Source organism: Orycteropus afer, unplaced genomic scaffold (genome assembly GCF_000298275.1).
Source record: "Orycteropus afer afer isolate SDZICR_OR568_19922 unplaced genomic scaffold, OryAfe1.0 scaffold00005, whole genome shotgun sequence".
NCBI lineage: Eukaryota > Metazoa > Chordata > Mammalia > Tubulidentata > Orycteropodidae > Orycteropus > Orycteropus afer.
In genome coordinates, this window is record NW_006921592.1 from 31152565 (window position 1) to 31164496 (window position 11932).

Genomic DNA, 11932 nt, shown 5'->3' on the forward strand with positions numbered 1-11932 from the left:
ACTGTATAGTTCTAGGTTTCACATTTAAGTCTTTGATCCATCTGGAGTTTGTTTTTGTGTGTGGTGTGAGGTACATATCTTGTTTCATTTTTCTAAAATGAAATTCTTGACAACTTTATTCTTTTCTCCATTTATCATGATGTTGCTTATTGGTCCAGTTGTGAGGATTTTTGTTTTGTTTATGTTGAGATGTAATCCATACTGAAATAATGCTTCAAGTCCCCTTCACTTTCAGCAACCAAGGTTGCATCATCTGCATATTGCAGGTTGCTAATGAGTCTTCCTCCAATCCTGATGCCATGTTCTTCTTCACATAGTCCACCTTCCGGATTATTTGCTCAGCGTACAAATTGAATAAGTATATTGAAAGGATACAGCCCTGACACACACCTTTCCTGATTTTAAGCCATGCAGAATCCCCCTGTTCTGTTCAAATGACTGCCTCTTGGTCTATGTACAGGTTCTATGTGAGCACAATTAAGTGTTCTGGAATCCCCATTCTTTGCAATGTTATCTATAATGTGTTATGATCCACACACTCAAATGCCTTTGCGTAGTCAGTAAAACACAGGTAAACATGTTTCTGGTATTCTCTGCTTTCTGCCAAGATCCACGTGACATCAGCAATGATATCCCTTGTGTCCTCTTCTGATCGTGGCTTGAATTTCTAGCAGTTCTGTCGATACGCTGCTGCAATCGTTTTTGAATTATCTTTAGCAAAAGTTTACTTGTGTGTGATAATAAAGATATTGTTCAATAATTTCCACCTTCTGGTGAGTTTAAACCACCAACCTTTTGGTTAGCAGATGAGCACTTAATGAGTGTGCCACCAGAGCTCCTTGGAGAAATATTAAACTCTTAAAATTAAAAAAGGAAGCAGTGATAGTTCAGTAGTAGAATTCAAATGCAGCCACTACTCACCTGTCAGTGATACTGAGCAGGTGTCAGGGAAGTTTCCAGACTGGACAGACTAGAAGAAAGGCTTGGTGAGCTACTGCCAAAAATTAGCCAATTAAAACCCTACAGAGCACAATGCTTCCATCCTCTTGTGCATGAGGTCACCATGAGTCAGGGGCCAACTCAACAACAGCAAACAACAACAAAAGTAATAAATGAGTTTGTTTGCTCAACAGCTGACACATGGTTGGTCATTTCTTTGATTCCCTTCATTGTTTGATGCATTTTGTGTAATTTTACATTCATGCTCATGGTTATTTTTGCTGCCATTCAATGGAAAGATGCTGAGTTGAACTTTTGCTTTGCTCTCTTTGTACTGTTCCAGGAGCAGGCTTCCTGGGTGTGCCAGTGTGACGACAACATGGTCCAGAGACTAGAGACAGACTTCAAGATGACCCTTCAGCAGCAGAGCACCCTGGAACAGTGGGCTGCTTGGCTGGACAATGTGATGATGCAGGCCCTGAAACCCTATGAAGGCAGACCCAGTTTCCCCAAAGCTGCCAGGCAATTTCTGCTAAAATGGTCTTTCTACAGGTAACACGTTCATTTCTCCTAAGCTTTGTTCTTCACATTCTGCAAATACGTGTGTATGTACATGCTTCTGAGACAAAAGAAATAAGAGTGAAGACTTTAGTTTGCAGAAATTCCCTGTTGTGACTATCTTCAATCCAACTGTCCTAAATTTGTACCAGGAGGTGTATGGAAATCAGCTTTTTGCTAGGCAAAATTTAAAAAAAAAAAAAAAAAAAAGTCCTCTTGCTTAAAGCCCTAGAAATTCTCAGATGGGAATATCTAAGAGTCTATTCTAGGTAATATGCTCAGCAGCAGTCAGAAAAGGGTGACAATCCTCCCTCTTACAAACATACCTCTTTTAAACTTCTTCCTTGTGGTCTTAGCACCACTCTTGTTTTTGTGATTCTCAAAGTGTGCTGCCTAGACCAGTGACATCACTCTAACCTCTTTTAAACTTCTTCCTTGAGGTCTTAGCACCACTCTTGTTTTTGTGATTCTCAAAGTGTGCTGCCTAGACCAGTGACATCACTCTTCTCACTTGGAAACCTGTTAGAAATGCACATGGTCAAGTCCCTTCCCCAAATCTACCTGAATCTGAAACTGGGGATGGAGCCCAGTGATCCGTGCTATAGCCCATCCTCCAAGTGGTCCTGAGGCATGCACAGTCTTCATCTTGCTAGTTTCCTAATTTTATCGATTACTACAGTTTTCAAACCTGGCTACACATCAGAATTAGCATTAAAAAATATATATATCCTAGGTACCTTAGACCAACTGAATCAAAATCTTGGTAGTCAAGAAGTAAAGATGAATAACGAGAGTGATGAATATTTTTTCAAAAACTTTGTAATTTTAATATACATCCAATCTAAGAACCAGTAACCTAGTAGACCGTGAATAACATAGCTTATTAGTAATATGAATCACTTTTTGACTAAAGTAATATAGACACACAGGTATGTTTTTGTAGACATAGAAGCAGCCCAGAAGAGAAAAGCTTTTTGATTGTATGATATTATGATATCAACTATTGGAATGAGCTGGTGACCATAACGTTGCACAAGGGTTAAAAACAAAGCCCATGTGAGTTGACATTTCTTCCATATATATGTAGGATGGAATTGACAAGTGGGGTTCCATTTCATAAGTTAAATATGTTATATAGTTAACTTTGGTATTCTTCTTCTTCTAATGAACCATGGTAGTGCTACAGTTAAGTGCTGGTCTGCTAACCTAAAGGTTGGCAGTTCAAACCCACCGAGCAATTCTGTAGGAGAAAGACCTGGTGATCTGTTCTCCTAAAGATTACAGCCTAGGAAACACTTTGCGGCATTTCTGCTCTGTCACATGAGGTCACCATTAGTTAGAATGAACTCAAGGGCACCTGCAACATTGTTCTTCTGGTGGGAGTTGATTTTTTTGTTTCTTTAAATAAAGGTACTCCATTGATACTGATAGAACCTAAAAGCCACACCTCCTTTGAGGTATAGGCAGTGCCTTATTTAGATCCTGTGAAACCATGTGCATATCAGAAAGTAGTCACCATGAGCCATACCAGTGCCTGTTACTTTGGGGACACTGAGATCATTCTCAGTTTGGATTTCAGTGGTGACTCCAAAACTAGTTGTGAGGAGAGAAGGTGTAGGAATAATGAACAGTTTAGGAGCTGGCAGTACCTGTGAACCAGGAAGCCTAGACAACAGGCTGTCCCTCTTGTTTTGGCCACTTTTATAAATATGGTACCAAATCAAAAAAAAAAAACTCACTGTTATCAAGTCAGATCCACCTCATAGTGATACCTCCTTGGGTTTCTGAGGCAGTATCACTACAGAAGTAGATTGATCAACCTTCTATCTGGGGAGTGGCTGGTGGGTTTGAACCACCAGCCTTCTGCTTAGCAATCAAATAAATGCCTTAGGCACTGTACCACCAGAGCTCCCAATATGGTATCAGAGATTTTAAAATTATGGTGGTAATGGCTTTGGTTCTTATTATAAGTGAACTTCTTTCTTTCTCAACTTGATCTGATCTAATCTTTATTTCTTAATCTGCAGTAGAGGTATAGATCCACTATACAAGCTGTTCCCAGGTTACGAACATCGAATTTACGGACAACTCTTACTTGCCCTTTACTGCAGGGCTTTAAGCCAGTCCTATCATGGCTAACAAAGTGAAACAGGAACAGACTGGAATTTTTACAATTTGGGTGATTTCATCATAGTAACCAGAATGGGAAAAATTATGAGTTGAAGCCCTAGAGTAAGAAAATCGGTGGAGGAGTAATGAGCACTTTCAGGAGCCTGGTGGATGAGACTGGATTATTGGCAGGACTGGAGATCCACAGACATTCAGAGTGGTACAGTAGACTGACTGCACTCTATGAGTAAGATGCTGCCATCTTTGAGCAGGGCACCACCATCTTTGAAGTCCTGCTTTAATGTTATATAAATTTTCTCTCACTTTGAAATGATTGAACCAACCCCTGCTTACACCAAATTCTTTATCACAATCACCTTCACTTGCTACACATGTAGCTTTTAAATTATTGAAAAGGTTTCAAGCCTTTTCTTGCACCAAAGTAAGGTTAAGAACTGTATGCACCAGCTCTTACTGACCTACCAATTCCTAAAGACACAGTTAGGGATGGATCTCATTCATAACTGGGCATAGGGTGTTGGGGGTGGGGTGTTGGAACTGCCTGTATGCATTTAAGGGTAGAATTATCCTTGTCCCATTGAAATAGCTCTCTGGTGTCCAGCCCAGAGCCCATTTCAGTGAAAGCAAGCCTGCCAGATCTTCTTGTGAATATTTTGCTTTGTGTTTTACAGTAGAATAACTCCTAAGTTTGCTCTCTCTCCTATATTTAATGTCTGTAGTCCATGTGATTTGAGACATACTTTATTAAGAGAGTGGTGTCTGACTCTCTGACCCACTGGTATGCTTCAGTGAAGCCAGGGTTAAGTTTGGATCTGCGTGTTAATGAGAAGTGTGCTGGCAACAAATGGAAGTTTCCCTCGATGTGTGGAGAAAATTTGGGAAGCAGTTTCACAGTGTTCTCAACGTAGCTGCATCAGCAGTTGTAGTGATAGCAGAATTCAGCATTTTAATTTGGCAACGTTTAAGAACATTTCAGATAATCTCTCATTTGCTTGGGTATTGATTTTATTCATCCATTTTTCCCCCCCAAAAAAATAACATAGCTCCATGAATGACAGATGAAGCAGAAGCCACCCTTGCTGGCCGTACTATGATCTATAAAGGCTGCATCCATCCATCCTCTGTATCAGAGAAAGAAAGGTGGTTTTCTTTTCCTATTGCTTTCCTAGGTTGTTAGTGTCGGACTTGCTCTTATTCCTTCCTGTGATTTCTTTTCCCCCTGTATTTAGTTGGTATCATTTTAGAAATAAGTTCCTAGAGCCCTCGTTTCCACAGAGATCTGTTGCAGATATCTTGAAAGGAGAGAAAATTACTTACTTGTATTTTCTGTTCTTTGCAGATATATAAACCCAACAGATCATCACTTGCCTGCCCTCAGTCCTCCCTGAGTTGAGGATAATTGGCTGGTTATTATTAGACACTATTACGGTTATTATTTTCATTTCAAAACGACTTGAAGGCATACAGTTTAGGGCCTAAGAAGGAAAGGCCCAACAGACAGATGCAGACCTAATGCTGGTAGGCAGAGTCAGTGGCTCAGCAACGTAAAAACGGAAACCAAACCCACTGTCGTCAAGTCACTGCCGAGTCGTAGCGAACCTATAGGACAGAGTACAGTGGCCCCATAGGGTTTCCAAGGCTGTCATCTTTTCAGAAGCAGACTGCCTCAGGTTTCTCCTGCAGGGCAACTGGTGGGTTCCAACTGCTGACCTTTTGGTTCGCAGTTGAGAGCTTTAACCACTGCACCACTAGGGCCCTTTCAGAAACCCAAGAGCCTTTAAAATTGAAACTTTTTTTTTAACTGAGGCATAAGAACACACTGAGTAATGAAAACAGGATTCACAAACTGTCAGAGAAACATAATTAAAAAGTTTGGAGGGTTTTTTTTCCTCCAAAATGTTTTTGGTATTATCATAAGAATTTGGCAGTTGCACACAGACCTTTCGTGTTCTGAAGTCAGACACTCAATCGCATAATTCCTAAAGTTCTGTGTATATATTTATATGCATGGATATACACTTAGACCGGCACAGAATTGTAACAGCAGCAGTTCCTATATTGCTCCTCTGCTCCAAAGGGAGCTCTCTCCTTGGCTAACCTGGCTTTGAAAGGCAATTGTTATCTCCTTGGGAGGTAGAAAAACACATCACCCCCTTTCTCGGGCAGAAATGGGGAAGTTATGTGGGCCATTTCTCAGCTTGTGTGTTTTGTGGATAACCGAACAGAGCATTCCTCAGAGCCATCCAAAGCATCATCCAAATACCCCACTTTTAAAGAGTAAAATTAAAGCTGTGATACTGTGGTTGGAAGCAAACACAGGGAGTCTTGTTTGCCCACAACTGGATCGTTTGGAACCATTCTAAAATGGAACTCTTTCTTTATATCAGCTGTAAGCACTATTCAAAGAGAAATTCACCTGGGCATGACAGGTGTGGTCTTCTCATCTTTCTTCCAAGGAAGAGGATGATGATGCCCCCTCAGATACACAGAGATGGGGGCTGTGTATCATGTTTGAGGTTCTCTGTTTCAGTTTCCACATCATGAGTTAGATAAATACACAATGGTATTTTTCATCCATTATAAAATAATTAATGTTTACAACTCTGATTTTAAAAGGAGTTGAATTCACCGTAACTTAGCAACATGAAATTCAGTGGAGTCAATTTTGCAACATATCTTACAGAAGTCTGAATTGGACAATAGGTTTCCAATTAAACTGTTAGCTGTGTCATTTAGTATTTAGCATGTAGGGCAAAGGTCCAACACAGAGAGACTAAAGTAGACATAGCACTAATAATTCAACTGATTCTTTTCTAAATATCCAGCAATGATTTCATGACATCTCACCAGTATTTAAAATAATAGTAATTCAGTATTATAATTGAAGGTCAGGACTTTATTTTTTGCTTCTCATTTTCTTTTACCATTTTCTGTCAAAATTTATAATTATCTGTATGTTTTATGCTGAAGGAAGGTGATTGCCTAACCTTCCAAAAGTTTCCAAAATACTAAGAAGAAACTCCAAAGACCTTAAGGGATCACTGTGAATTAGAATCATCTCAAAGGTACCCCAGAACAACAGAGAATGGATAGATCTCAAAATAATTATCTTGGGGAAAGAAGCCAGACTCCCCTACCACCCACCCCCTAAAAAAAGTCCAAAAGCCTCATCATTGCCTTGCCAGACCATCCATGGTCCAGCTGCATGTGAGCTCCCAGACCCCATCATGAGTTCTTCTCTTCACTCACTGGCCTCCAGACACAGGGGCCCCCTTGCTGTTTTTGCACACGTGAGACGTAGTTCTGTCTTAAGGCCTTTGCCTTTGCTCCTCTTCTACCAGGAAAACTCTTCACCCTTGTGATCATGGGGCTCTCTCCCTTTCTTGACTCCAGTTTCTGCTCAGATATCACCTCCTCAGAAAGAATTCCCCTGACTCCCTAGCCTAAACCTGTGCCCATCACTCTCAAACCTTCTACCCCAAGTTCCTCCCCAAGGGACTTATCACTGTCTAGCTTTATGTTTTATGTCTACTTGTATGCTTACCAATTGATCTCCCAGTAGCACGTTGTTATGCTATTAGTTGCTGTGGGGTCAGCTCCTACTCATGGTGACTTCATATACTACAGAATGAATGCTGCCTCATTCTGCGCCATCTTCATGAACCTTGGCATGTTTCAGTCCATTGTGGCCACTGTGTATTTTGAGTGCCTTCCAGCCTAGGATGGCTCATCTTCCATCACTATAATAAGCAGTGTTCTATTGTAATCCATAGGGTTTACATTGGCTAATTTTTGGAAGTAGATCACCAGGACTTTTTTCTAGTCTGGTAGTCTGGAGTTTCCACTGAAACCTGTCCACTCTGGGTCACCCTGCTAGTATTTGAAACGCTGGTGGCATAGCTTCCAGAATCATAGCAACACAAGTCGCCACTGTACAACAAACTAGTGGCTCAGTAGAATGAGCTCTGTTGAAACCAAAATTTTGTCTGACTTCTGGTTAGCTGTTCTGTTCTTAACAGAACTTAAGGGCAGTTCTGTCCTGGAGGGTTGCTACCAGTCAAAATCAACTCAGTGGCAGTGGGTTTGGTTTGGGTTTGGTATAGAATTTTGTGTATGTGGGTTTATATTATATATTATGCTTCTGTAACTAACATTTTATCACAGAAATCTTTCCATGTATGTCTACCTGTATGTCTTACACATTTTTTGAACTATTGCATAAACCTGTGTACAAATCAACCATAACTTATTTGGCTAGCAGCCTATTAATAGACATTTAATTTTCTCCCCTAGTTTCTCACTGGTACAAATATTAAAAATATCTTTGCTCACTTATGTAAATTTCTAGAATGATAGCTGGTAGGCCTAAAGATCTGTGCATTTTAAAATTTGACAAATATTACCAAATTACTCTCTAAGAATTAGTGGCTATGGCATTTGACAGCTAACCAGAAGGTTGGGGGTTCAAACCCACAAGCCACTCCTCGGAAGGAAGATTGGGCAATCAATCTACTTCCATCGAGATACTGCCTTGGAAACCCAAGGAGGGGTCCCTATAAGTCAGGTTCAACTTGACAGCAGTGAGTTTGGGTTTTTTGGTATAATTGCAGAAACAGTACATGGGAGTTCTTTGTCGCCACCATCTGCAACACTGGGTTTCTTAACCTTTCATAGTACAGTAGGTGATATGCACTTTCTTACTTTAATGCACATTGCTTTTAATTTTGAATAAGATTAGTCACATTTTTGGGTATTTGTTAGCCATTTGCCTTCTCCAGGCTATATTTTAAATATTTGCTGTCTTTCTTCACCAAGGGAGGTGAAAATAGGAGTGAATGATCTGCTCCTGCATTATTTAATTTTTCAATACCATTTTCTTCACCTGATCAGGTGATGAGTCTGAGTAAAAATGCTATGCAGCATTTTATTGTTATTTTTGCTGTATCTTTTCAAGTAGATGATTCTCTACCTTTTTTTTTTCTTTAGAAGAAAAATGTTTAATTTCAAGTAGCTATTATACTCATGTAAACTATTTTTACAAGTGGGTAACGTGTCATGTGATTTTTAAGAAGGGCATGCGTAGAGTTGTAAACAGTTGTGAACAGAATTTTGTCATATATCTTTGGCATATAAGTGGAGGTAATCATCTATTTTTAGCAATTCACTTATGTTGTTGTTAGGTATTGTCAAGTCAGCTGTGACTCACAGCGAGCATATGTGCAACAGAACAAAACAATGCCTGGTCCTGCACCATCCTCATAGTCTTTGCTATGCTTGACCCATCATCACAGCCACTGTGTCAGTCCATCTCATTGAGAGGCTTCCCCTTTTTCCCTGACCCTCTGCTTTACCAACCATGATATCCTACTCCAGCGGACTGGTCCCTTCTCACAACATGACCAAAGTACATGAAACAAATCTGGACATTCTTGTATATCTTCCTTATTCATTGTCCAGCTTTCATGTGCATATGAGGCCATTGGAAATACCATGGTTTGGGTCAGGCACACCTTCGTCATCAAAGTGGTATTTTTGCTCCTTAATACGTTGAAGAGATCTTTTGCTGCAGGTTTGTCCAGTGACATATGTCATCCAATTTCTTGACTGCTGCTTCCATAAACGTTGATTATGGATCCAAGTGAAATGAAATCCTTGACAACTTCAGTCTTTTCTCCATTTATCATGATTTGATTATTGGTCCTGTTGTGAGGATTTTTGTTTTCTTTATGTTGAGGTGTAGTCTTTGATCTTCATCAGTAAGTGTTTCAAGCCTTCTTCATTTTCAGCAAAAAAGGTTGTATCATCTGTATATCACAGATTATTAATGAGTCTTCCTGTAATCCTAATGCTGGGTTCATCTTCAGATAATCCAGCTTCTCAGCTTATTTGCTCAGCATACAGATTGAATAAGTAATTGAATATGTTAGAATTCATTATAGAGTTCTAAATTCAGGTAGGCCACAGTTTGTTTTCAATATAATAGTTTATCATTCATATTTTATTAATAATATTCATAGTTTGGTATTATTTATATTTTATAAATGAAATGTTTACGTTTTTCAAAGGTTGTTGTTGTTGTTGTTGTTGTTATGTGCCATCGAGTCGGCCCCGACTCATAGCAACCCCTCCTTGGGTTTCCGAGGCAGTATCACTACGGAAGTAGGATTGCCCAACCTTCCTTCCGAGGAGTGGCTGGTGGGTTTGAACCGCCAGCCGTCTGGTTAGCAGGCAAGTAGCAATTTTTAATTGTTTTTTAGGTTTCTTTCTAGTGGAAAATGACATTAATTTCAATGGAATCAGTAAGGAAATGGGAATCATCTAATACATTTGCCTTGCACCAAAACTTGCAGGGACCCCTGTGTGCCCTCAGCTACATGCTACGTTGCCAATCTGGGAACGTGATTTAGTATATTTTGTAACCTTTGCTTGGTTCAAATATTTATTTTTCCCAAAGTATACCCCAAAAGTCATTATCCACCATCAATAGGATTTTTCCCCTTGAGTGTTTTTTTTTCTTATGAAGACTACAAGCTATCAACCTTTCAGAATCTTTTTTTGATTTGTGAATTGAGTAGAGTCAGCAGATTTGCCTCTGAGGGTAAACCGTTTTCCCCAACACAGACCTGTTTAGCTCTAATAAGGATAAAACCTCCATGAGCATTACTTCCCTAGCACCCTTTTTAAACCAGTTGAGCCAGCTACTTTCAATAATGAAATTGTTTCATGGCCAGTTTTATGCTATACCAGCCTCATAAATTCCTAACTTCGTTTACGAGGAAATGTAGGTCAATCCCTAATCCTGGTTACTAACGTTGGCTGCTCCTATGTCTTTTCTCTTGGAACAGCTCAATGGTTATTCGAGACTTAACCTTACGCAGTGCTGCTAGCTTCGGCTCCTTCCACCTGATCCGGCTCCTCTACGATGAGTATATGTTCTACTTAGTGGAGCATCGTGTCGCTCAGGCAACAGGGGAGACACCCATAGCAGTCATGGGCGAGGTAAGAGAGGAACTTGGCCCACTGGATTTTTAAGAAAGACCCTGCATCACATTTCAATCTGATTATATTCATTATTGATAAAGCAGTGGTTCCTAACCTACGAGATTTAGACCCTGGAGGGATTGTGGAATTATTGCAAGGGGTCTTTAAATCCCTCAGTTCCTATGTATTTTCCTAATCAGAGGATCCTAAAATTATAGATTGTATCATGTGGAAGTTCATGAAATGTTATGATACATTATAAATGTGTCTATGTACAAGAAAATTTGAGAACCACTAGATTAAAAATAGCCTATTGAGTGGTAGATAAGAAAGAGGTGATGCTTTCTGATAAGGCTGAAGGCTAAGACCTACAGAAACGAAAGTTTAATATGTATTTTGTGGTCTCTTTTCCCCACTGTGCAAGAACAAAATGAATGTTTCTGTTTCAGAAGGGAAATGATGATGATGATGATGATGATGGAGGTAACAGCTAATATTTTGGAGATGCATGCATTATGTGCCCGGCACAGTTCTAAGTGCTTTACATGTAATAAAGCAGTGAACATTTAAAACAACTCTTAGAGATAGGGCTTACTTTGTCCTGTCTTACAGATGAACATTTGAGTTCATACAGGAAGCTAAGGCTTAAAAAAAAAAAGATTAAGTGATTACATACCTAGTAAGTGGTGGAGACTCTTTTTGAGCACTGTCTGGTTTTCAAACCCAGGTTTCTAACCATGAGAAGAGAAAAGAAAAAAAACTCTTCAGAATTTCAAAATGTCTTCTCTTTTAGCAAGTGTCAAAATATGAAACTCTGAAGTTAATATAAACAGAAGTTGGTCTATCCCCCAAAAAGAAGGATAGATGCTCATTTTGTTATAGTTTACTGAGCATATTTCATATCTTGCTGAATCGTTACTAGAGTAAACAATATTGCAAACTATCCAAATTGAATTAAAAAGTAATGAAGATGTTCATTTTTAAGCAAAAAATAAATAAATAGCATCAAATGTTTTTCTAGTTTCATAAAATACAGTCATAAAGGTATACATAAAAATATGGTAAGTGCATATTACTTCAAGGACCTCCATATATTTTCTAGTATAAATAAAATACGTGTCAAACTTGTTTAGAATGTCAGTTGAAATAGCAGTCTATTCCTTTTCTTGAAAACCCCTTGATATGTACTGATCAGTGTATGTTTTGCATGATGTTCTCCAATGGTGCTCTGGTCCTAAATGATCCCAAACCGTTATGTGTGAGATTTAAGCAAATATTGCTGTTACTTTCAAATTGTAGGCAAGACCACATGTGACCAAAACAA

At 39.3% G+C, this 11932-nt stretch overlaps 1 protein-coding gene across 1 annotated transcript in view; it reads left to right on the forward strand.

Moving 5' to 3' along the window:
- Positions 1-10776, forward strand: part of RFX3 (regulatory factor X3) — a 168339-nt gene extending 157563 nt beyond the window's left edge. Inside the window, 4 exon segments of the mRNA XM_007939396.2 lie at positions 1283-1491; positions 10473-10637; positions 10639-10721; positions 10724-10776. Coding sequence (XP_007937587.2) covers positions 1283-1491; positions 10473-10637; positions 10639-10721; positions 10724-10776 — 510 coding nt within the window.
- Positions 10777-11932: the final 1156 nt, after the last annotated feature.